Below are 26,031 nucleotides of genomic sequence, written 5' to 3'. Positions count from 1 at the left end.
GAGAATGGCTTAGTGATTATCATCCAATCACTAAAAATGTACTTTTAGATTGGCACATATTGAATATTGGATATTACATTTGCCACAATTTTTTCCTGCATTGAAGAATTTAATTGGATGCTATACTGAAATATATTTCAGATGCACAGAAGTCTATTCAATTGACATAATTGCCTGGATGAGAGAAAAATAGACTTGAGATTTGTAACAGGTATCTTAAGGTCTAAAGAATAATGTAAATACTAAAAAGAGTACTTTTGCCTTGCATATAAACAAATAAGAGTATAAATCAGGGGTCGGCAACCTTAAACACTCAAAGAGCCATTTGGACCCGTTTCCCACAGAAAAAAAAAACACAGGGAGCCACAAAACCCATTTGACATCTACAATGAAGATAACACTGCTAATATCTTTTTTTTTTACCTTTATGGAAAGTATAGAAAAAACTGTTAATGTTCAATAAATAATAAAAAATAATATGTTCAATGTCTAATTGAGTCCTCTTTGTATTCATGGCCAGGGCTCTCAAGTTATGAATACAGGCACGCATGACCCCCCCCCCCCCCCACACACACACACACACATTTTTTTTCATTGGTTGTTGCATTAAATCTTTCCCAGATAGTGCTATTTTCTGATTGGCTATTGTGTAGCCTCTTTTTTGATTGGCTGATAAGTATCAGGCTCGACTAAGAACTCCAGGGGAGACACGCTTGATTCCTGCCCGGTTCCATAGAACCAGCGGTGCGGACTGATACATTTCGGGCTCTGCGGCTTATTAAATATATGATAAATAGTCAAAAAGTTTTTCTGCATGAGAAATACAATGTGTGGCGGGAGAGCGTGACAAAAGACCCAAATGCATGACTGTCACTCTCAGTGTGTGACACTTGACAGCCCTGCATGACATCAAAATTTTAACTTGCCAGCTGCAGCAAACCAAAAATGCGTCTGCTTCTGTGTGTCGGATTTCCCAAGTCGGCAGTTATCACACACAAAAAAAATTAAACACGATATATTTTAATGTTACAAGAGCATCATAATCTTAGAATTTAGAATTACATTTTTTTTAAAAAAAAAATAACAAACTAAAATAAAATAAATTTAAATTAAATATTTATTTTCCAAATCTACAGGGAGCCGCAGCAGAGGGATGAAACAGCCACTTGCGGCCCTGGAGCTGTGGGTTGCCGACCCATGTTATAAATATTCAATTTCTAAATCACTCAATTGTTAACACTGAAATGTCTCAAAAAAATAAATAAATAAATAAATAAATAAATATATAAATAAAATATAATAAAATATTTTCCATTCCTGCCTAAGCAGAAGGACAAAAGGACAAAAGAAGGACAAAAGAAAGGAAAGATGGTTGGATGAAAATGGTATTTATTAAAAACACTGAATCATATGCCATTTGTACAACATCTTGGTTGGCTTTTTTTTAATTAAGATACATTTAAACTTATGTACCACTTAATAATAACACAACCACTCCTGATAGACCCATTTTCTAAAGAGACCACTGCATTGTCTGTCCTACATGGAATCACTGGTTAACCAAAAGAATGATATCTTTGCAATGTGACATAATACAGATAAAACAGTCTTGTCCGTTGATTAGAGCTGATTGAAAATCAAAATATTCACAGTAAAATATCAATTCTCACCATCTTAAATATTCTGTTATGCTACCAGAGGCAGGATTGGACATCACATTGTGTCACATAGACAGGTCTCCATAGCCTGAAGCTCCTGAAGCTCCTGACAAAGAGGGTCACAGTGGAGGGAGAGGATGTGCCTCGCGAAAGGTATCACAGAAAGAGCAGATGGACCATCTCCTCTGTAAGATTGAAAGCAATTATTAATGCGATGTATTATATCTCCTTTTGGAAAAAGCACTGACTGTTCCAGTGGCTTCTGCTATTACTTTGTGAATTGCCCTCACTCTAGCAAATTCATTGTATGTAGTTTAGTTAACAGCCTTGGACACATCAAAAACACTACCCTTTCATGTAGTTTGTGGCTGATAACTATTCCTCTAGCTGAAACACAGAGAAAGATATGGCCAGAAATTTGGGGAAGCCCCCTTATGGACAAAAAGTCCCAAGGTGTCCAGAAGGGATAACTGCTTAAAATAAATGCCTTTGTAGAGGTATAATTCATTTATAGCCACAGTTTGCCATTAAATTAGAATTTAATCCAAACTACAAACAGAAATCTACGCGTGCCTTACCCATTGAAATGCAGCTGGGCAAGTTTAAACTGCTGCCTTCCAAGCTCCACACTGTCCTTCCCATACATGGAACAAATAGCAGCAGTACTACTTTTTAAATGCACTGCAGCCTGCCTCCAAAGCCCTGCAGAGTACAAAATAATTTGATATTCCTGTGTGTTTATTGATTACAGTACATCATTATTAAAAGTACTTTATTTCACAAGACCTAAAAGCCACTGTACCTGTTAAATGAGCAACCCTCCAGATGCTAAAGTTTATTAAAAAAAACCGTAAAAGATGCCTTAAGCTGTTCTCACCCATGGTGGCATATGCTCGGGCCATTGCATCAGATAGTTCACCATGCAGAGGGTGCGTCTTCATTAAGATATTGTCAGCCATACTGGATGCGTATTCCAAGATAGGTAGGGCACCATCTCAGTCAGAAAAAATAAACACTACATTAATATATGTATTTATATAAACTGAGGCATGCAATGTTTTTATGCACCCAATCACCCCAAAATAAACTAGATACATAGTTAAACTTTTTTGTCTGAAAGTTTCTTTTAAGAAAGAAAGAAAGAAGGAAAGAAAGAAAAATAAATAGATGACAGACAAAAACTGTGAGTCTCATAAATATATGACAGACAAAATATTGTGAGTCTACATTGACAGAGCAAGAGAAAGAGAAGAGGGGTGTCATGTTTTGCAAACAGAGATTTGACAGATGGAGTTTGAATCATAATCGTTCCAATCCAGAATATGTGTATTTCAGTTGAATGATGTCCAAGTGGTGACACCTGTGATTAAATTCTACATTCCACAAACATGATATTTTTTGTCCACAGTTTCAACATCGAACATCTGATTGCTTATAAAAGTCATAGCACACCTCTTCTCAAGCTCTCATTCATGATCGTAACACAGACTGTGCTATGCATGCACCATTAATGAGCTTAAACAGCAGAACACAATATCAAGCCAACATAAAAATGCAGTTCTGTTGACCCCCTGATAAAAAATAATAAGGTTTATTCTATAGTGCCCCCACTGACTCACTTATTTCATGGTTATCCATGAGTTCTAATGCTTGCTCCAAGCGGTGCTGTAGCATTTGAATTCTTCTCTGCAACTCTGTATTTAAGATTTGGTGATCACAAGACAACCGTGAACACACATGAACATCCAGGGTCATCTGAAAAGACAAGTATAATCTTAAATGATCCTTAAATGATCTGAAATCCACACAAGGCATATACATATTCTCATCTGCACTTGATTTGGAACACTTTTACACATCAAAGGTCACATCAATGATCAATATGAATAAAACATGTGATCTCTGTGACTTCAGGTGAGCTGGTCTAAGTATTTAAGAAACTGCTGATCTGATTATGATTCTCCTGTGGGTATTAATGCCTTGTTGATAAGATCTGTTGATAGATTGGTACAAGCTGTCAGGAAAGACATAGCAACTCAAACAATCTAGGTGAAAAGAAAATCATCTCAGCGTAAAATCCATCTGGGCTACAAGTGAAGAACACATCCAAGAAGAGGAATCATGGGTACAAGTTTATTGAAACTGGACAGTTTAAGCTTGAGCTTTTTTTTTTTTTTTTTTTTTTTAAAGGCTTCAGCTGTCTTTGCCCTCATATTTCTAATCTTGTCTGACAGGTGTGGAACCTGATGTGATCTGTTGTAGCCCATCCACCTCAATGTTTGGTGGGTTTGTGAAGAGTGTTTATTTGAGTTACTATAAACTTCCTGTCAGCTCAATCACGTCTTATCATTCTGTTGCCTTATCAACAAGGTGAGATTGGATAACCGTATAAATGAGCAGGTGCACTGATGTTCCCATTAAAGTGACCAGTGAGTACCAATTTTCAATATAAACATTATTTTTTTATTATTTTCTTCCAAAAAATCTGAAGTCTGAGGGTATTATTATGATCATTATTATTATTATTTTCAATAATAATAATAATAATAATAATAATAATAATAATAATAATAACAACTTGTTGTTCCAATAGTACAGAATGTTAACGCTTAACAGTGGAACTTGCTATTTTACCTTAAGAAGGCTTCCACATTTTTCACATTTAAGACCATTAAAGGTTAATGGTAATCTCCTGCTTTTATCAGCTAGCTCCAGCTCACAAGCCTCACATTTACAGTGGAAGAAGTACTGCCTCAGCAGCAGGTGCTGGCGCTTTTCAACATCCATCCTGCTACAGTGAGGACCTGGCAGAGGGAAGTAAGCAATCAGCTTCAGACAATCTGGCCATGATTTACATTTACATAGATGAAGAGTGGAGATAACAATAAAGGAACAATTGAGGGCTGTAGCTATCAAATATTTTTGGCAAAAAGTGGCTACTGAGGGTTTCGACATTTCATGTCAATACTGCAGTCATTATGGGATTCTACTTATTATACTGCATGGATCACAGAGAGAGAAGCCGTGCCTGAGCTCTGCGCATGCTGCGTGTGTGAGAGCTTAGAGGAATTTTCAGAATTCCCCATTCAAGTCTATCGGATGTTCAATCATTGACTACGGGAAAACCGAAAATTCCGTCGGGACCTCGGAATAAAAATTTCGTCCGGAGTAAGGTCCTAAAGAACCTGTCTGAGCTCGGTGTTATAAACCTCCAAAGTTTATAATGGGAGTCTATGGGGAAAGAAGGCCATTTTGAGCTTCCGTAGCGGGAATGCCGGAATTCCGATCGCTTAGAAAAATAGAAGCAACAAATTTCAGACCAGGGTCTACGACATATCCGAATTTGGTGCATGTGGCTCAAAAGCCCTATGCCGCATTTTTTTAAATAAACTTTTGTCTAATAATAATAATAATAATAATAATAATAATAATAATAGGCTTATAATGGAAATCAGAATGTTGGCTTCTACAAAGCCAACATAAATATACAAGAGAAATTAAGACGGGTCTCTTAAAATGAACAACTAATTGGTTTCCTTTTTTAGAAAAATCAAGCATTGTGTTATTTCAGGCATTCCACATCGTCAAGCATGCATCAGCTGATAATCAGCTGTTCATGACGCGGACCAATCCGGTTACGACATCCATATTATCCGACCCTTTAAATTCCCATTCATTGAACCGCTTTCTAGCACATTGCTGCTGCCGCGATTTAAACTCCCTCCTCCAACCCCGACTCCACCTAGCCGGAACCCGTTGTGCGTGTACCAGTTTACGTTAGAATTCTTTATCATGTATTCATTTTTTTCTTCTCTCTCTCTCTATTTATTTATTTTTCAAAACAAGTAGGTGAGCATATTTAATACTATGCATGATTAATGGTTCTGCTGTTTTACGGTAGGTCCATTTTATTTTCTAGTTGCTGCTCTCCCCGCTCTGTCCACGCATGGCCCAGAACAGAACCATACCGCCAACATGTATGCATATCATCTAATAAATCCTCATTTGATAAAGTTGTCCTGACTCAAATGAACTTTTATTTTTTAAATGCATAGTATGCAACGCATACAACAATATTTACCTTGTGGTATTTAAGAGGCAAAAACATGGACAGGAACTTGGACCTAAAGTCCATGCATGGTTTCACACCGAGTGCTTTAAGCATATATATATATTAATCAGAATATAAAAGTCTCTCTCTCACTCAATGTGTGTGTGCTTTAAAAGTCTTTAAAGGAGCATGTGATTGCAATTGAAATTTTGTCCTGTTTGTTTCTTCTCTTTGCTCATTGACATTTATCGTGCCCTTCCATTTTGCAGACCGCACCTGCATGGTCGAGGTGCCAGGAGAATGCCGTTACTGTGTCTATGCCATGCCACCGTCAGTACACTAGAAAGAACCTAGACATGCATCAACAGTTTCTGGAGCATTTGGAGTGTCATTTGGAGTGATGAGACCAAAACTGAACTTTATAGCCACAGCCATAAAATATATGTTTGAAGAGGAGACAACAAGGCCTACAGTGAAAAATACACCATCCCCACTGTCAACATCTGGTGGTGATTCTGGATCTCTTATGTTTTGGGGCTGTGTGTGCTCCAGTGCCACATGGAAGTTAGTAAAAAAATTGATGGCAAGATGAATGCAGCAGGTTATCAGACAATACTGACAGAAAATTTAAATTATATAACAATCCAAGCTGCGCATGGGATGCTCTTTGATGTTCCAACATCACAATGGTTCGAAGCACAAGGCAAGGCAGAAAAAGGTGAAGGTTCTGGAGTAGCTATCACAGTCTAATGACCTCAATATTATTGAGCCACTTTAGGGAGCTCTCGAATGTGCAGTTTGTGCAAGACAACCAAAATACAGGAAGAAATAAAAATACAGGAACCAAAATTTACAGGAAGAATTGGTAGCTATAAAACCTGCGAGAATTAAGGACCTCATGCACAATTATTACAAAAGACTGCATGCCATAATTGATGCTAAAGGGGCAATAAACAATATTAAGAATATAAAGGTATGCAAACTTTTGAACAGGGAGTATTTATTTTATTTTTGTTATGTTTTGTTTGATGATGATTGTTCCATTCTGTTATGCCTTACACATTAACTTGACTCCTTTAAGAAATAAAATTAAATCTTTTGCCTTCCCACTCATGTTTTCTTTAAAAAAAGTGGTAGACATCTTGTAGATTCTCCCACGGTATGCAAACCTTTGAGCACAACTATAAATAAAACATTGAGTTTTGTACAGACAGTTATTATTTTTGTCTTCAAATTGAAACTTTAGTTTCTCAATCCACTGTCACAATATATTTTAACCAACCAACTAAAGATATTTCCCATGATAATTATCTAAATAAAATATCTTAAAATTAAATATCTTGGGGCTGGGCGATAAAATGATAACGATATGTATCGCGATAGATATGTGATCGATATCAATAAAAAATGTGTTCGATAAAACATTTGATATTTTTTATTCTTCGTCAGAAGAAAACAGAGGTTGCGAAGCAAGTTTTCACCCTTTGGAGCACAGCCGTATTCAACCAACATCTGTAGCTGCAACACCGCACAAGCAGCACTAACACACACACACATACACACACACACACACACACACACACACACACACACACACACACACACACACACACACACAAACACACATACCATATGCCATTAAAGCAATGGTGTCCAGACCAGAAGCATCCCTGAGCTCTATGTTAAATATAAACACTTTGCAATATTTTATTACACTTTATTAAGCATTTCTTACATTTTCTTTCATTTTGCACCTTAAATGTTGAGATAATTGTTAAGTGTTCATTGTGACTTTAGATTTATGTTTACATTTTAATTATTTGAGTTTTCCATGGTTGTTGCAATTCTGTCTTAATAACTGAGGGAATTATGATCAGAGGAAGGTTAAGTTTAAGTTTAAATAAAAATGTTTAAATTTAATATTTTTCTCCTGGTTCTTATTTTAAAGGGGTCATAAAAAATATCAATTATTATCGAAACACTGATATCGTGATACAGTTTTCAGCCATATCGCCCTGCCCTATGATATCTACATATATATATATGTTAGCCAATACCAACCAATAAAAAAGATTCAGAAAGCTCCCACATCTTACCGTAACAGTGCAACAGCTCCTGGCCTGCAGAAATGTCTCTGCATGCTCGAACTGTGACTGTAACTCCTGAAGCAAAATGCACTGGATTGCTAGAGCCAGATGAACTGAGGCCCACACCAAAAGATATGCTCGTGTTAGGCTTACAAGAGTGGTTAAGCAGACTGAGGACAGGGAAAATTGCAGTGGCAATGCGGAATTCTTTAATGGATTGCACTGGTAGGCTGGTATCCTCTAGAAGAGAAGAAAATGGCCCACAGAATTAATGTAATGTTAAAATATACCAGGTACTCAAAGGAGTCCATATTTCAAGTGAATGGATTAAAATTAATAGAATAGAATGCTAAGAATGCAGTCTGCAAAAGTAATTACAATGAGCACATGAGCATGTTATCTTTTACATCATGTAGATAGCATGTGTGCATTGATTAACTAGAGGAGAGACGGTATCAATATACACTACAGGTTGACAGAATTATGGGAAGGAATGGTTTGAGGAAAGTGACCGAGTTAAAAAAACTGACTTGGCTTCCAAATTTCCCAGATTTCAATCAGATCAAGCATTTGTTGAAGGTGATGGACAAGTTCAATCCATAGAGGTTCTGCTTTGAAATCCACAATATATACACAGAGCTGGAAAGTTTAAGTAAACATTTTAGCTCCATGTTTTTTGGTGAGAGTACTATGCTCATTCTAGCAATAACCTTTCAAAGAAAGAGAATGCTAAACTTTTTGTCACCATCACAACTTTGTGTAACTTCCATTATTACAAGTTTTGTCCCTTCACAAAGAGTCAAAAAACATCAAGAGTGCTATTGAATGGGTGGCATTTATACCAGACATTTTGTGCTTCCAGTGGACTAAAAAAGGGAGACACACTGTCTCTATCTACGTGTTTCACACTCTTATAATCCTAAACCCCATCAAAAACTACAATAATAAATAAAATAAACATAATACATATATACACTGCTCAAAAATAAATAAATAAAGGGAACACTTAAACACAATGTAACTCCAAGTCAATCACACTTCTGTGAAATCAAACTGCCCACTTAGGAAGCAACACTGATTGACAATCAATTTCACATGCTGTTGTGCAAATGGAATAGCCAACAGGTGGAAATTATAGACAAGAGACACCCCCAATAAAGGAGTGGTTCTGCAGGTGGTGACCACAGCCTACTTCTCAGTTCCTATGCATTCTGGCTGATGTTTTCACTCTAGTGGTAGCATGAGACAGAGTCTACAACCCACACAAGTGGCTCAGGTAGTGCAGCTCATCCAGGATGGCACATCAATGCAAGCTGTGGCAAGAAGGTTTGCTGTGTCTGTTAGCGTAGTGTCCAGAGCATGGAGGCGCTACCAGGAGACAGGCCAGTACATCAGGAAACGTGGAGGAGGCCGTTGGAGGGCAACAACCCAGCAGCAGGACCGCTACCACCGCCTTTGTGCAAGGAATGACCGGAGGATTACTGCCAGGGGCCTTCAAAATTACCTCCAGCAGGCCACAAATGTGCACGTGTCTGCTGAAACGGTCAGAAACAGACTCCATGAGGGTGGTATGAAGGTGGGGGTTGTGCTTACAGCCCAACACCAGGCAGGACGTTTGGCATTTGGCAAATTCGCCACTAGCACCCTGTGCTGTTCACAGATGAAAGCAGGTTCACACTGAGCACATGTGACAGCCATGACAGAGTCTGGAGAGGCCATGGAGAATGTTCTACTGCCTGCAACATCCTCCAGCATGACCGGTTTGGCAGTGGGTCAGTAATGGTGTGGGGTGGCATTTCTGTGGAGGGCCACACAGCCCTCCATGTGCTCACCAGAGGTAGCCTGACTGCCATTAGGTACCAAGATGAGATCCTCAGACCCCTTGTGAGACCATATGCCGGTGCGGTTGGCCCTGGGTTCCTCGTAATGCAAGACAATGCTAGACCTCATGTGGCTGGAGTGTGTCAGCAGTTCCTGCAAGACGAAGGCATTGATGCTATGAACTGGCCCGCCCGTTCCCCAGACCTGAATCCAATTGAGCACATCTGGCACATCATGTCTTGCTCAATCCACCAACGCCACGTTGCACCACAGGCTGTCCAGGAGTTGGCGAATGCTTTAGTCCAGGTCTGGGAGGAGATCCCTCAGGAGACCATCCGCCACCTCATCAGCAGTGCCCAGGCATTGTAGGGAGGCCACAAACACTACTTAGCCTCATTTTGATATGTTTTAAGGACATTACATCAAAGTTGAATCAGCCTGTAGTGTGTTTTTCCATTTCAATTTGGAGTGTGACTCCAAATCCAAACCTCCATGGGTTAATAAATTTGATTTTCATTGATAATTTTTGTGTGATTTTGTTGTCAGCACATTCAACTATGTAAAGTATTTAATAAGACTTTCTCATTCATTCAGATCTAGGATGTGTTGCTTAAGTGTTCCCTTGCTTAAGTGTTCCCTATGGGGTAAACTAATGTTAGAGTAAAGGGTCAATATGTACTTTGTTTACAATGTTTACTTAAACATTGACCCTTTACTCTAACATTAGTGTACCCCTATTAGAATTTTGCAGAGCTCCTATAAAAATTGTATAATGATTGGCAAGGTAATCAATATATAATCACTGATAAAGATTAATGAATACCATTGCAATACACCGATCAGGCATAACATTATGACTACCTTCCTAATATTGTTTTGGTGCCAAAACAGTCCAAACCATCAAGGCATGCACTCCACTAGACCCCCCAAGGTGAGCTGTGGTATCTGGCACCAAAATGTTAGCAGCAGATCCTTAATTGACTCTTTTCCACCAAAAAGAACCGGGTGCTGGTTCAGAGCTAGTGCTGGTTCAAAGTTGGTTCCATTGGCGAACTTTCTAAGAACCGGTTTGCCTTTCCACCGGCTAGACAGCCATCACAGAGCCGAGTCTACCGTCACTGTATACGTCTCTCGTTACCCAGCGCAGCAATGTTAGCGCAGCAGCGGCAAACACAAACACAACAACAATGGCGGATGTTGCTTTACTGTTAATTCTCATGGCTTTGTGAACCTACATTAGCATCCAAATGTGGTGAATCCAACGTGTACGTGCAGCTCCGTGTAATTTGTATAAAAGGAGGTTGTAATCGAGAAAATACATAACATCATTTTATCATTAACACAGAAAAAAGTTAGCCTTAGCATGTATCTGCCTACTATCATGTGTGCTGATAAGTGATTATATTGCGGTAAAGTAAAAGTGTATTAAACATTAGTAAACTTTAGGTACATTATCAAATGGGCTAAAAGTAGACCCACCCACATCCCCTAACGCAAGCGGTTCTTAAGTCTAGACCAGCAACGTTTTGGTGCTACTTAAGAACCACTTTTCCTGGTTCAGAGCCGATGCTTTGGCGGTCGAAACAAAAAGAACTGGTTCTAAATTAGGCTCTGGCTCCAAACCAGCACTCAAACTGCCTCGGTGGTCCTGTAAGTTCTGAGGTGGAGCCTCCATGGATCGGACTTGTTTGTTCAGCACATCCCAAGCCGTGATCCCAAGACGCTTGATTGGATTGAGATCTGGGGAATCTGGAGGCCAATTAAAACCCACAAACTAATTATTGTGCTCCTCAAACCATTCCTGCACCATTTTTGCTTTGTGGCAGGGTGCATTATCCTGCTGAAGCCATCAGAGAATACTCTTTCCATGAAAGGGTGTACATGGTCTGCAACAATGCTTATTTAGATGGTACATGTCGAAGTAACATCCACATGGATGGCAGGACCCAAGGTTTCCCAGCAGAACATTGCCAAAAGCATCACACTGCCTCCACGGGCTTGCCTTCTTTCCATAATGCATCCTGTTGCCATGTGTTCCCCAGGTGAGCAAAGCACACACACCTGGCTATCCAAGTGATGTTAAAGAAATCAGAATTCTTCAGACCATGCCACCTTCTTCTATTGCACTGTGGTCCAGTTCTGATTCTCTCCTGCTCATTGTTGGCACTTATGGTAGTGAACAGGGGTCAGCAATGGCACCTTGACTACAATGCACTTTGTATGTTGACACCTTTTCATCAAAACCGGCATTAACTTTTTTTAAATTTGAGCTACAGTAGCTAATCTGTTGGATCAGACCACATGGGTCAGCCTTTGCTCCCCACATGCATCAGTGAGCCTTTGCTGCCCATGACCCTGATGCTGGATCACCACTATTGCTTCCTTGAACCACTTTTGATGGATACTGGCCACTGCAGGCTTGGAATACCCCACAAGAGCTTCACTTTTCAAGATGCTCTGACCCAGTCATCTAGCCATAACAACTTGGCTCATCAAACTCACTTGAAACAAATCAACCTTGAGGACAAAATGTTCATCTCTCAGTGGTCTTAACTTTATGCCTGATCGGTGCATAATATCATTTAGGAACTAAGAACAATAATAATATTGTAATATTGTGAAATATTGCCTCACCTTTGCCTTTGATTGCAGTCACAGCCTGTGCATTACATCTTAGTTGCATCATGTGTCTCAGAGCTGTAGCTCCTAGCAGTCTCTTCTCAGACCCATAGCAAATACTCCCTTCCTGATCATGGGTTGGTGGCGCTTCAAGTGAAAGTCTCTGAATAAGTGCAGCCACTGTGAAAGATAACAGGAAGCGCAGTTTAGGGCTATGTTTCCCTACCTGTGGTAATAGACTATAGATGCCCAGGTATGACTTTCCATGGTAACCGGTTGAATGATTAGAACTCTGAGTGCACTTAGACGTTTCAGATCCATTTAGTTCTAACACCAAGCCCAAATTCTCAGATGTTTCATCTGTGGTACAAAGCTGGTCATTTACAGAATTCTCCTTACTGCTGACAAAGTTTGCTTTCGGCACTTCATTAACCAAGTTAAAACAACTCTCTCTTGCCCTCCGAACTTCGTTTATTCCTGCTTTTAAGGCCACTCTTAGAGCCAAATGTGCAAACACCCCAAAAACCAGTAGCTCGGAACCAATTGAACACTCCCAGCAGTGGTACTGATTCCATGCCTTTGTTTCACAGCTCTGTCCGCAGTACTGGGCATAGCTACAGCCCCGACATGGTACAGCATTTAAATTTTCACACAAACAGTGATGGCAGTGTTGGGGTCCTGATGTAATTATATTGGCTTTGCCACTCTTCTTTTCCTGCCCATTGAAAGGTATAACAACAATGCTGAAGGCCTCATCTTCAATCACTTCTTCCCCTGTAGTCTTTTTCTCAGTGGCCAGCAGGTGCCGTCCCTTTTCAGGAGTAAAGTGAACAGATACAGCAGATGATATACTGGTATTACTATCCTTGTCATTTGTTTGTAGTTTCTGATGGTTAGAAGGAGATGCTTTCATATATTCCTGTATTTTAACCAGGCGTGTACACTGTGCCCGTCTGTCCACCAGTTTGCTCTGCAGCTGACATGGGTAACCTTCATCAAAGGCCCTCTGGATGTCCTCTAGGCATTTCTATATAAACAAAACACATAAAAATATTAACTTATCCATAAATTGCTTAACAACATATGAACAATTATGAAAAAAATTAAAACTTAGGCCATCCTTAAAAATATTCTTTGCCATAATCTGACTGACCCTGTCATTTTAGGACCGACTAAATTTTTTTTGTTTTGTTTCAAGTCCGACCAACTTGCCGGTTGTAAATTTGCGTTAATAATTATCCCCCCCCCCCCCCCCCCCATACGGGTTCGGGCACAATAATACATCTAAAAAAATTCATTAGAACAGCTCGACACCGCTTTAACTTGGCACGAAGTTCTGTGCCCAGCATCAAAATAAGGTTTGCAATGATGCGCCGAAGGCACGGGCTGAAGACCCAGTCAGTGACGTCATGATATGCTAATTTGTTTAAAGTCATACCTACTTAATCACCATCACCAAAATTTTACTTTTTTTTTACATTTAAACTTGAAAAGAAAATATAGACCTACCTACCGACCCTTTTTTTTTTTTTACTGTTACTACAAACCAAAATATTTTTACGGATGGCCTTATCTAAACAAGGAAAAGATGCTCACAGTGTAGAGACCAAGATGAAACAAAGCAGCTGAACGATTTGCATAGCATAAAGACACCTGTTCTGTATTCTTTTCAGCATGACACACACCCTGGGAAAAATAATAAATACAGACATTCCATTAATTGCATTCAGACCTAAGCATTTTTAAGATGCCTATATAATCATAGATACTGTACTAAATTGGTGATTTAAGAGCATTTGAGTGTTGACATAAGTGAATACAATTTCCTTATGTGTGGTTTACACTTACATTAAAATTACTAACATTATGAAGTTATGAATGCACTGTGTCAATGTATCCTTAAACTTAAGAGCTACTCAAGGACAAAGATGCCATAAAGATGTTTCATTTGATTCCATCCCCAGAAAACTCCAGACTGTCTTGCTAATAGATCCCGATGGTCTCAGACTAGGTCTCAGATGGTCTTCAATCAAGATCATTGCGCTAGTCAACTAGTCAACCATCCACCAGACTATCCCTTTCATCTCAAGTTCTGTGGCAGTGGGCAAGCAATGGGTATGGGTACCCTGGATGTTGTAGCTGCAATCCTGCACACAGGCACACAATCCTTCCCCCTCCTACTGAAAAATCAATCTACAGATTGCAAAGAAATTGTTCAAAACAAGTTTTTACATTATTTTGTTTTGACTTTCCCTTCTGTGATTCTGATTCAATCAGTTTGTAAATGTTTCTAAGAAGGTAGGTTGTTTTTTGGCGGGTGTGCTTGTGCCACTGCGGTCTTTTTCATTTTGCAGGGTGCAACATCTCTCCCACTTGACAGCATGCCTCTGTTTAAGGTGCTGCAGTAAATTAGTCATACTGCTACCTTTGCTAGCAACAGACTTTAAACACACTTTGCAGCGGGGGTGTTGTTTGTTCTGCGTCTGACGCCGCAAAACCGAACCAATTCCATATGACAGATGACACTGTGTCTTTCTTGGGAACGAGTTCTTCCCTGCTCGCTGCCATGTTGTTTGTGTATTTCCCTGAAAATAAGTGCATCCCATATCTCTATGGCAAGTGTGCGAGGGGAGGGCTGTGCCCATTCAAAACTACGGGAGCCCGGAGGGGAGCGTCAGCAAATGTTAAAGAGAAAACCAATTTTCATTCAAACAAGTCGACGTAAACTACACATTTGAGTAAATCGATAAAATCGATTTATCGCCCAGCCCTAGTTTCTACTAAACCTATTACCCAGTGTAATAAAATAAAAAGTATAAAAAGTAAATGAGGATCAGGCCCATTAAAACAATATGGTAACCACAAGCTAACCAAATGCACATTTTAAGCTCAGAGAACGGTGAGTTTAAGGAAAAGGATGAGAGATTTTAAACAAAAGGTTAAGAAAATACAAACAACAGGCTAACAAAATTTTTAGGGAGAATGTCATCTCTCCGAGTTTGCTTTGTTTCTTCATAGGGAGTGTTCTATGTGCAAGTAATGCCTAAATCACCCTTTTATGTCTCCAAATCCTGCTTGCATTTATTCAACAATGGACATCACCAAGGAGCATTATACTCTATCTAGGTAACACATGCTGATTCTTCCCTGTGTCTGTTTACCACCAGTATATTTATTTGTGTGCCTCTGTACTATCAGTGAAAGCTGTGTGCAAGTGTGTGTGACTAAGTGTGTGAGTGTAGCTAGTGGAGCATGCTACACACACAGTGATAAGCTGCGTCAGTTGCAAACTTCAGTAAAATATCTGGGACACTAAATTCCGCATATCAAATTAATCTGAGATTATTTGGTTGGTTACAGAATACAAGTCTGTCAATTTTTTTTTTATAACACTTAACAATAAACATTGTTACAAAGCAGCTTTGCAGGACTGTAACAATTATGAATAAATATTCTGAAGTTTAAAAGTTATATTTATCCCTAATAAGTAACCCAGAGACAATTATTATTTAGGTCCATAAAACCATCACACACAGCTACTGAGATATGCCTTGCATTTGCCTGGAGACTGTCATGCCTTCTTTGAACTATTGTTGCATCTGTCAGCTGTATGTTCTGGTCTTCATTAGCAATCAGTTGGACTTTGGCAGGAAGGAATTAGTGTTGGGTCCATGGTGAACGCTCTTGGTTGCACTATTATAAACTGTAGAAATGAAATTATTTACAATAACTTTATTTTACTGTCCAGTGTCACCCAAATGACTATGGGTTCCCTTCTGAGCCTGGTTCCTGTCAAGGTTTTTTCCTCATATCATCTGAGAGTTTTGCCTTGCCACAGTAGCCTCCACCTTGCTCATTATTGATAGATGTTAGAGATATATAGTATTTTAAATTTTACATTTTTATTTTTAAATTACTTTTATATTTTTTAAAAACTTTATATGCATGTATTTATTTTTATTCAGATTTTTTTTTCTGTTTCGATACTTCAGAAAAGCTGCTTTGCGACAATGAATAGTTAAAAGCGCAATACAAATAAACTGAATTGAATATTTAATTAAATTTGTATGTTACATACAAGCTGTCAGTACATTTAAACTCTTTTTTAATGCTAAAATCTGCAGGAGAAGGAGCAACAAATATTTTTAAAATAAAGTATTTCTGTTTCAAAAATCATTAAAAAATTTTAATTTACTGTCAAATGATTAGCAGGTTTAGAGCAATTTTTGACCAAACATTGTCGATAAAGGGCCTCGAAGAAGCTCAGACTATTTTGTAAAGCTTCTGTTTCCAAAAATTACAGTATTTTCCGCACCATAAGGCGCACCGGTTTATAAGGCGCAGTCTCAATTACGGGGTCTATTTCTGTACTTAACCCATACATAAGGCGCACCGTATTATAAGGCGCATGCTAAAACATACGGTCCACAAAAAAAGGTAACGGAAGCAATACACACATTATTTTTCAATCAATCTTCTCCCACAAATCCATCAAAGTCCTCATCTACTGTGTTTTCTTAACTTGGCACAGTTCATTTTCTTGCTTCCTCCACTTCCGAACCATAGATTCATTGATGTTGAATTCTATCGCAGCTGCTCTATTCCCATTTACAACCGTGTAACTGATATCCTGTAGTTTGAATTGTGCCTCGTAAGCATCTGATTTTTATTGGCGGATGGAAAACCAACTTAAGGTGCATTTACTGCTACCTACTGGACTGGAGTGTGGAGCGCATAATGGTTAGGAAGAAACAAATGTTGTTTTGCAAACTACCGGTAGTATACCTACCGGAGGCATGGCGAAGGTAAGCGTACGTACTGTACATATTAAGTAATGTAAGGGGTTGATCGCTGCCAGCGTACGTAGTGTATGTATTACGTCCCTGAGTCAGCGGGAAATGGTCCGACAGTCAATCGAGCGGAGCGCTTACCAAAGTCACAATATTTTTACAGATTTTTGGAACTCGGTACGCATAAGGCACACCGGATTATTAGGCACACGGCCGATTTTTGAGAAAATGTAAGGCTTTTAGGTGCGCCTTATAGTGTGGAAAATACTGTAAGTGAGAGTATATACCAGCAATACATTCATATAGTGACATTAAACCAATCACATAAACAGGACATCAACAGGCGCTGAAGTAAACCGGATTTTATTTTGTTTGAGCTACTGAAATACATCTCAGGAACAGCTTAGCCTGGTGCCTTCAAATTAGATTTGGTGCCCCAATAATTGTGAGACCAGACATTGATTACTCCCATTAAAATAAAAGCTTTAATATTATAAAATGTATCATTAGAAATTAATCAAATAACTGAATAGGTGGGCTTCATGCAACCATCCTCACTAGTGTACACTCTCATATTATGTGCGAGTATAAAGCACTTCCACCCTGAAATTCTCACAGAAACAATTTCAGAGAAGCGTAAATCAGTCCTTACCTGAGTGTAACATAAGGCAGCAGAGGCGTAGTCCTTCTCTTTAAAGAAGACATTCCCTTGTTCCCTAAATCTGGCTGCACATTCAGACGATTTCTTCACAGGATACTTCGCAGATATTCTGGACAATGTTTCAAGATCCTCTGGCCTATAAAGCAGCAAATGATAATGCTCTACAAAAATAATGCACAACTAACTAAGAGAAATCAATTAATCAAAAGAATGGTTATTGCTTGTATACTAACAAGTCATATACTGGGACTTCTATGGCAAATACGCAGAACCAATTACATTTACAGCATTTGGAAGACACCCTTATCCAGAGCAATGTACAAAAGTGCTTTTAATTCTCTATCACTTAATACATTAACTCTGGTTCACTAGGTTATAGACTTAAGATACCATAAGCCTAAAACACTGTTCAAAATTGTTTGTTGTCGTTGTTGTTGTTTTTTAAAGTGTCAGTTCAATAAATGCACAAATCTACATTCAAAATAAAGAAGATCACATGTCTATATTGTGGTAATTTTGTGATACCACATATCCTGGGGTTCATGTATGTGACATCATTAAAATACATCAAAAGCAATTCTCCTCAGTCAGCTAAGGTTTTTGATGCCACATTTCTATGTTAGTAGAATCTGATTTCACTTATTTTGGGATTAATAAAGTGCTACAAAAAATATTTCTAAAACCCAGAGATAAGATAGCATTTTTGCCATTCTGGTTTCATCGTCCCAAAGTAAATTTTGTGTTTTGTGTAATTTTGTGTTTCTGAATACACACTAATCTAAAATGAGTCTAAAGGAGCAAATTTTTATATTCACTCCCACATTCTATATTATTGTGTTATGGGTTGCCTGGCATCACGTACACCTTCCCACAAAATTATACTTCAAAACCATTGGTACTCTCTGTGCATAGGTGGATCATTCACATGTCACTGAAATACTCATAATGCAGTTTTTCCTCAGTCAGATGTTTATGTACCATATGTTGCTTCATAGTCCCTAAAGTAGCCAAGGTGGTTATAATGATATCCCAGGTTGTTCCTATGGTAGCACTGCACACTTGCTAAGGATGTGGTATGTTATCCCAGATGGTTACTCTGATGTTGCGAGGTAGTTTTTGTGATCCCAGGTTGACTTTAGGAGGCTTTAATATAGTCAGCCAGCCGCTCTTTCTGAAAGCACAGTTTAACTAGCCGCATATATACAGTAGAGGGGCGGCTTTTAGATACTTACAGACCTGCCAACCTTGGAAAAATTTTTTGAGTAGCAACTTACTGCAGCGACGCAGCGCGAGGTCAGGCACATTTGCTGGGTAGTGATCATAAGCTCACACATCACTTTTTACTATATTTTCCTATATAAATACTGGCAAATAAAGTAAAACTTGATCTGTGCATAAAACTTAAATTTGAGGCACAACACCGGTCAAGAACTTCTGAGGGGCATATACTCGCTTCTTTTTAGATTTGCTTCCCTCTCCCTCTCTGTCAGTATCCTCATCTGACATCATGTGTATTACTAACTGCAAGGCACACACAACACACACATCATCATTCTCATGTTTTTCATAATAGGTTTCCATGCGCATTTGCATGAAAACACTTTGTACATTATTAATACGTTTTAAGGCACAAATGGCATGTATGAAGATTTGCATTTTACAGTACTGATAAATATATCATAGAATAACAATACTTGGCTGCTACTGAAATAGAGTATAACGTTATGTGCATGAACGTTTGATTATAATATCTGCATACTATTTTAACAACTCTTTATGTATTGCCATAAATTAGATCTAATGAACTAAACAGTAACTTCATATCTGACAACACATACATGTGTTAATTTTCTCAGCAATAATGCAAGACTCTAGACTTCACTATGGTTTTGACTGGCTGATCATATAATAATACCTCCCTCATCATTTCTACTTTCTGCTTCTATTTCCCAGCTTTTCACAAAAAAATCTGATGTCCATCAGATGTGATCTACAGGAGCCAGTAACAATCGAATCAGAATACGATTGGTATTTAAAAAATGACATTAGTTTCGTCATGTTATAGCATGACTGCGTGCTATAAAAGGGATATACAGACGCTCGCGCATATTGATTTCTGCGTGCTTGCGCCGGTTTGTCTTTTCCATTAAAGTACGACGGCAATGAGTTTACAGACATGACTTACGTTTCCTATATAAATACTGGTAAATAAAGTAAAACTTGATCTGTGCGTAAAACTTAAACTTGAGGCACAACACCGGACACTTGGCACATGCCCCAGTAAAGGAGTCTAACGACGCCTGTGGTTCGGCAGGCTTATTAAAATGGATGAAATTCACAATTCTGGCCATTTACCTTTAAAACGTTAAGTCCTCACTTGTAAAAAAAAACAGTCACTGTAAGAAGATGACGACGGACAGAGAGAGATGAAAACCACATTCGTTTTGACGGCTCTCCGCTTGTAGCGATGAAGAGTTTTAAACTTGCGCTATGATTTGTCGAATTATTTTTTTCCCAGGTTGCTGCCCATTGCGGTTACACCCATAGGCGCATTGACTGGTGCGCAAATGCACAGACAGTCGAACTCAAAGGCATCAATGTTTTTTTACAATGCGTATTTTGAAGTGACAAATCGTAGCAGCGTACTTTGATGTCTAAATGCGTATCTGCTACACAAAATGCGTAAAGGTTGTCAGGTCTGTACTTAGAAGGACTAAAGCTGAAAGAGGAATGCGAGTGTCCATAAGTTCCTACAGAACAGCAAAAGAATGTACTTCAAAAAGATTGTATAAAATGAATACATAAAACAATACCAAACAATTCACAGTTTAAAGACTAAAGATTTTTATAACGCTTCTCATTTTAAGAATAAGGGCAAAAGATTTAAGAGATACTAATTAATCGTAAGTAATTTGTATTTATTGTATCAAGCAAAAAAATTCATTATCTTACAGTAGAATTAAGAAGCTATACCTCTACAAAGTCAACATATATAACAATTTATCCAGAAAGCAGTTTTTTTACTATGGAATTTATTATACCGTATTTTCCGCACTATAAGGCGCACCTAAGAGCCTTAAATTTTAAAGTGCGCCTAATAATCCGGTGGGCCTTGTGTGCACTAAGTTCTAAAAATCTGTAAAAATGTTGTTGTGCGACTTTGGTAAGCGCTCCGCTCGATTGACTGTCCGACCATTTCCCGCTGACACAGGAACGTAATACATACACTACGTACGCTGGCAGCGATAAACCAATCAGAGAACATTACGTAATACGTATAGTACGTACACTTACCTCCCAAGTATAACTACCGGTATGTTGCAAAACAACATTTGTTTCTTCCTAACCATTATGTGCTCCACACTCCAGTCCAGTAGGTAGCAGTAAATGAGTGGTGGTAAAACCACCTTAAGTTGGTTTGCCATCCGCCAATAAAAATCAGAAAAAGAAAGAGACAACATTTGTTTGTCTCAGGACCCCCGAAAATGGCACCAGTGAAGAGACATGCTTACGTATGGAATAAAAACACTGTCAATAATAATCGTACGTAATTCAAAGCATTTGTGTGTAAATTTTAATTTTGCGGAGTTGGATCCCAAAATCTACGGCCACGACAGTTTACAGATACGAGATTTTGTGTGTTTGTTCAAATACAACTCCAAAATGTACGACTGACAGTTTACACACACAACGCTTGTTTTCACAACACCTCTTTTTCACACACGAAAACGGTCTGCGAAACAACTGTCAAAAATACGTCATCACGTTCACAGGCATTACTATCCGAGGGAAGATGAATCGATTCCACGAAGTGTGCATGCGCCCCACCCTCTTTTAAACCACTGGCGCCGAAATGGCGGATCAGCAGCCATCATCAGTTATGCGGTTGTAAATGGGAATAGAGCAGCTGCGAAAGAATTCAACATCAATGAATCTATGGTATCTATCTATATACACACACATGTATACATACATATATATATATATATATATATATATATATATATATATATATATATGTATACATGTGTGTGTGTGTGTGTGTGTATATATATATATGTATACATGTGTGTATGTGTGTGTATATATATATATATATATCATATATATATATATATATATATATATATATATATATATATATATATATACACACACACACACACACACACACACACATATACACATATATATATATATATATAATACATTATATATATATATATATATATATATATATATACACACACACACACACACACACACACACACATTATATACGTATACATACATACACACACACACACACATATAATATATAAGAAATTAAATGTGAAATAGACACAGTAGTGGTAATTTCTTATTTAAATAAAGAAAATAAATTGTGTCTCTCACTATCATTTTAAGTTCCTTTTTGAAGTGGATCTTTTTCAAAACCAAACAACCAAAAATAATTTCATTCAATGAAAATGCAACTTTTGCATTTAGAAAAAGTGCATAAAAAAATAAATATATATATATTCAAACTCAGTTTGTTACACTCTTTTGTTTCATAGTGTTTCATAATGTTTTGTTTCATACTGTCTTCTTATGTTATATTCTTTCGTTACAGACACGTTAGCTCAGCACACAAGACAAACAGGTCTGTCTTTTATATTGGTGAACAGATAATCTGCCTCCCACCTGTCCTGAAAGCTCCTATTGTCCATCTTTCGTTTGGCCATTTTAGTGGAGGGTGGAATTAACTTGCCGGATGTGACTGTAGCATAGTTGTTAACGACTGTCAACAGAGAATGAGGGGCTCTTGCTGTTCGTGACTACGCGTCAATACAGTGGCAAGGCATTCTGGGATTTGTAGTATTAGCGGAGCATGTAGCTAGCCAGCTGTAATGCACATTTGATATGATCTTGCGGGCCAAATATAATTACATTCAAATTTGGCCCACGGGCCTGAGTTTGACACCCCTGCTTTAAAGTCACTGCATAATTGTGCCAGGAGGCACTTTTAACACTAGATTTACTGGCTTTTTTATTTTCTGGTGCGGGTCCCGAGGTGTGATTCCCCCCTGTTGAGATTTTCACAGTTCTTCAGCCCTGCTGTTGTTGTGCAAAGTCCCCCATCATCTGTGAGGCCTGGCTCATTTGCATTTGTTCACTCAGAGTAGCTCAGATCCAAGGCAGGCCAAAACTGTGTGTGTGACGGAAACCTTCAAGGCCTACCTATACAAAATAGTCTGTTTTATTTATATAAAAAAATTGTGTGCTAAGGTTTGTCATTGCCATAGTAAATATGATATTTATATAAACCTTGTGCAGACCTGGGGTCTATTTGACTCATCTGGAAAGTTTAATGTGTCATAACTTGGGTTTCCTTCCACATATTTGCCTGAAATTTACCAGGATTGTTCCAAATTATGAACTTTGCAAGTCAATTTGACTCGGCCACATTTAGTGGGGCAATAGGTCACATACATACAGACACAAAAATGCACACACAAAATGTCCACTAACACACGCACCCAAAACACACACACCACACACACACACATACACATTTGTAAATATTTCACACTTTTGATATGCCTTTGCCTAGCAGAGGAGTGTGTATGAGACATGAGGAGTGTGTTAATTAATTTTTACTTGTTTTATTCAGTGTTAATATTTTTAAGTTAAATAAAATAAAATAAAAAGTGTGTGTGTGCATGTGTGTGTGTGTTTTGGATGCATGTGTTAGTGGACATTTTATGTGTGCATTTTTGTGTCTGTATGTATGTTCATTGCTCTGAAAAGGGCAAAAGTGTGACCTATTGCCCCACTAAATGTGGCCGCGTCAAATTGACTCAGGAGGACTTGAGCAGGAAAGTATTTATTTTATGAACACATAGGACTGCAAAGTGGTGGTAACAGAGAGTGTAGCCAAACAGCATTAGATGGTGATGTGTAAGATGTCTCTGGTGGTCAGGAAGAAGAGGAGAGGAAAGATAGCAAAGAAGACCAAAGAATTAAAGTTGGAAAAGGAAGAAAATTGTGAGGAATTCAGACAGAAGCAGAGACAAGCATTAGTTGGTCAGGAAGAGCTTCCAGATGATTGGGGAACTACAGCAGAAGTGATCAGGGAGAAAGGTAGGAGGGTGCTAGATGTGCCATATGGAAGGAGAAAAGAAGATAAGGAAATATGGTGGTGGAACGAGGAAGTACAGGACAGCATTCAGAGGAGGATGCAAGCTACAAAGTAGTGGGACATAGAAAGGACAGAAGAAAATAAACAGGATTAGCAAGAAATCGCAACGCAGAGTGAAGAGGGACGTGGCAAAAGCCGAAACAATAAGAATACGATGAGTTGTATGCCAGGTTAAACACAATGGAAGGTGAGAAGGACTTGTACAGTTTAGCAAGACAGAGAGATAGAGATGGCAAGGATGTGCAACAGATAACGGTGATTGAAGATAAAGATGGCAAGGTGTTAACAGGCAAGGAGAGTGTGCAGAGAAGATGGAAGGAATATTTAGAGGAGCTGATGAATGAGGAAAATGACAGGTTAGAAGAGGTGAATATTGTAGAGCAAGAAATAGCAAAGATTAAAAAGGATGAGGTGAAAAAGGCTCTGGAGTGGAAAGTCTATTGGTCCAGATGACATACCTGTGGAGGTGTGGAAGTGCCTAGGAGAGACAGCAATGGAGTTTCTATTTACTGTTCAACAAGATTTTAGAAGTTAAAAGATGCATGAGGAATGGAGGAGAAGTGTTCTAGTGCAGATGTTTAAGAACAAGGTGATGTGCAGATTTGTAGCAACTACAGAGGTATAAACTTGATGATCCACACAATGAAGCTATGGGAAAAAGTAGTGGAAGCTAGGCTAAGAAAGGAAATAGATATCTGTGACCAGCAGTATGGCTTCATGCTCAGAAAGTGCACTAACGATGTGATTTTTGATGTTAATGTTAATGAGAATATTAATGGAGAAGTACAGAGATGGTCAGAAGAAGCTGCGTCTTTGTGTATTTAGAGAAAGCGTATGACAGGGTGCAGAGAGAGGAGCTATGGTACTGTATGAGGATGTCAGGACAGGCAGAGAGGTACGTCAGAGTAGTTCAGGATATGTATGAGAGGAGTATGACAGCAGTGAGATGTGCTATACATCAGTTCAAGGTGGAGGTGGTTCTTGTTTACAATGGTGACGGACAGGTTGACAGATGAAGTCAGACAGGAACCTATGAAATGTGCAGAGGAGGCAGATGGTTATATTGGTAGAAGGATGTTGAAGATGAGGCTGCCAGGTAAGAGGTCACGAGGAAGGCCAAAAAGGAGATATATGGATGTGCTGAAAGAGGACATGAAGTTAACTGTTGCGAGAGTAGAGGATGCCGAGTATAGAGTTAGGTGGAAACAAATGATTCGCTGTGGCGATCCCTAGCGGGTAAAGTCAAAAGGACACGAGGCTAGTTTAATCGTGCTTTCAGAAAGTGCGTCCAGCTTAACCGCAGTCTGAGTGGCTATTTGCACTGTTCATTTTAAACGTTTACTTTATTCGTTTTAACTCTCATTCTGGACTGAAATTGCACTATAATAACAACGGGCAAAAGCGAGTAGCTTAGCAACAGCGACTAGCGTTAACAACAGCCTAGCGGGATAAAGTCTAACGACTACCTCCTCAAAACAGCGCATGATACGATCACTGTGAAATTTAAACATACCTTTTAAAATCATAACATGTCATAGATGAACACATATTGTTAATAAAATGTACTAACTGTAGTTGTGACTGTCCAAAGTGGAAAAGCTCGTCTATGTCAGTGCAGGAAGAAAAGCGCTCTGTTGTCGTGGATTCAAGCCGAGTCCATTTCTGCTCAACATGTTTTATCCACCCCGGACACGGGAGATCCATTACCACTTCAGATGATTAAAAAAATGTTGTAGAAACTTCTACTTCGCTGGAGAAATGTGCTTTTCTTGTAACAACGATATCCGTTGGAATCGTCCATTCGATATCTCGGCCGAGAAACACTTCTTCTTGAAGGTGTAATTGAGAGCTGCTTTAATTCCATACCGCCACCTCCTGTGCTGGAGTGTGAAGAGATTCGCTCCGATTGTCCCTCCACTGAAATGAAGCACTCTGTGAAGATCCTGAGGCATCTACGAGTTTCAGTTAGACTCTGCTATACTAAGAGGAGATGAAACTCCATGTGGTCTTTGAGGACAACAATCTCCTCATCAATACAACATTTATCAGACTGTATATTTATAATCACACCAGTGTCACCCTTATGAGGATGAGGTTCCCCTTTGAGTCTGGTTCCTCTCAAGGATTCTTCCTTTACCATTCCAGTGAGTTATTTCGTTTCCA

The 26,031-nt window shown here is 38.7% G+C and overlaps 1 protein-coding gene across 2 annotated transcripts; it reads right to left on the bottom strand.

The window, feature by feature from the left end:
• Positions 1-1,372: 1,372 nt before the first annotated feature.
• On the bottom strand, positions 1,373-25,712 carry smyd4 (SET and MYND domain containing 4). Of its 2 annotated transcripts, XM_047804918.1 has the most exons (10): positions 25,439-25,711; positions 17,679-17,823; positions 13,833-13,922; positions 12,252-13,263; positions 7,806-8,036; positions 4,293-4,462; positions 3,278-3,413; positions 2,536-2,652; positions 2,237-2,360; positions 1,373-1,843 (listed from the first exon to the last, which is right to left on the bottom strand). In XM_047804918.1, exons 1-10 carry the CDS (start codon positions 25,570-25,572, stop codon positions 1,714-1,716), a joined length of 2,289 nt encoding a protein of 762 aa, XP_047660874.1. In that variant the 5' UTR covers positions 25,573-25,711; the 3' UTR covers positions 1,373-1,713. The 2 variants fall into 2 exon arrangements, with proteins under 2 accessions (XP_047660874.1, XP_047660875.1); XM_047804919.1 differs by lacking the exon at positions 7,806-8,036 and having other exon boundaries at positions 25,439-25,712.
• Positions 25,713-26,031: the final 319 nt, after the last annotated feature.

Source organism: Tachysurus fulvidraco, chromosome 20 (genome assembly GCF_022655615.1).
Source record: "Tachysurus fulvidraco isolate hzauxx_2018 chromosome 20, HZAU_PFXX_2.0, whole genome shotgun sequence".
Taxonomy (NCBI): Eukaryota; Metazoa; Chordata; class Actinopteri; order Siluriformes; family Bagridae; genus Tachysurus; species Tachysurus fulvidraco.
The sequence above is the reverse complement of the archived record's forward strand: the minus strand, read 5'-3'. Positions and strand labels throughout refer to the sequence as shown.

Bases quoted from the DNA above. Each gene is read 5' to 3' on its own strand.
- smyd4 (XM_047804918.1), bottom strand. From the start codon at position 25,572: ATGGATCTCCCGTGTCCGGGGTGGATAAAACATGTTGAGCAGAAATGG. The intron at 8,037-12,251 runs GTGAGGCAATAT...CTTCTCTTCTAG, and splicing joins GACTGCAATCAAAGGCAAAG to AGGATACCAGCCTACCAGTG. The intron at 2,361-2,535 runs GTGAGAACAGCT...TGTACTCTGCAG, and splicing joins CCGAGCATATGCCACCATGG to GGCTTTGGAGGCAGGCTGCA.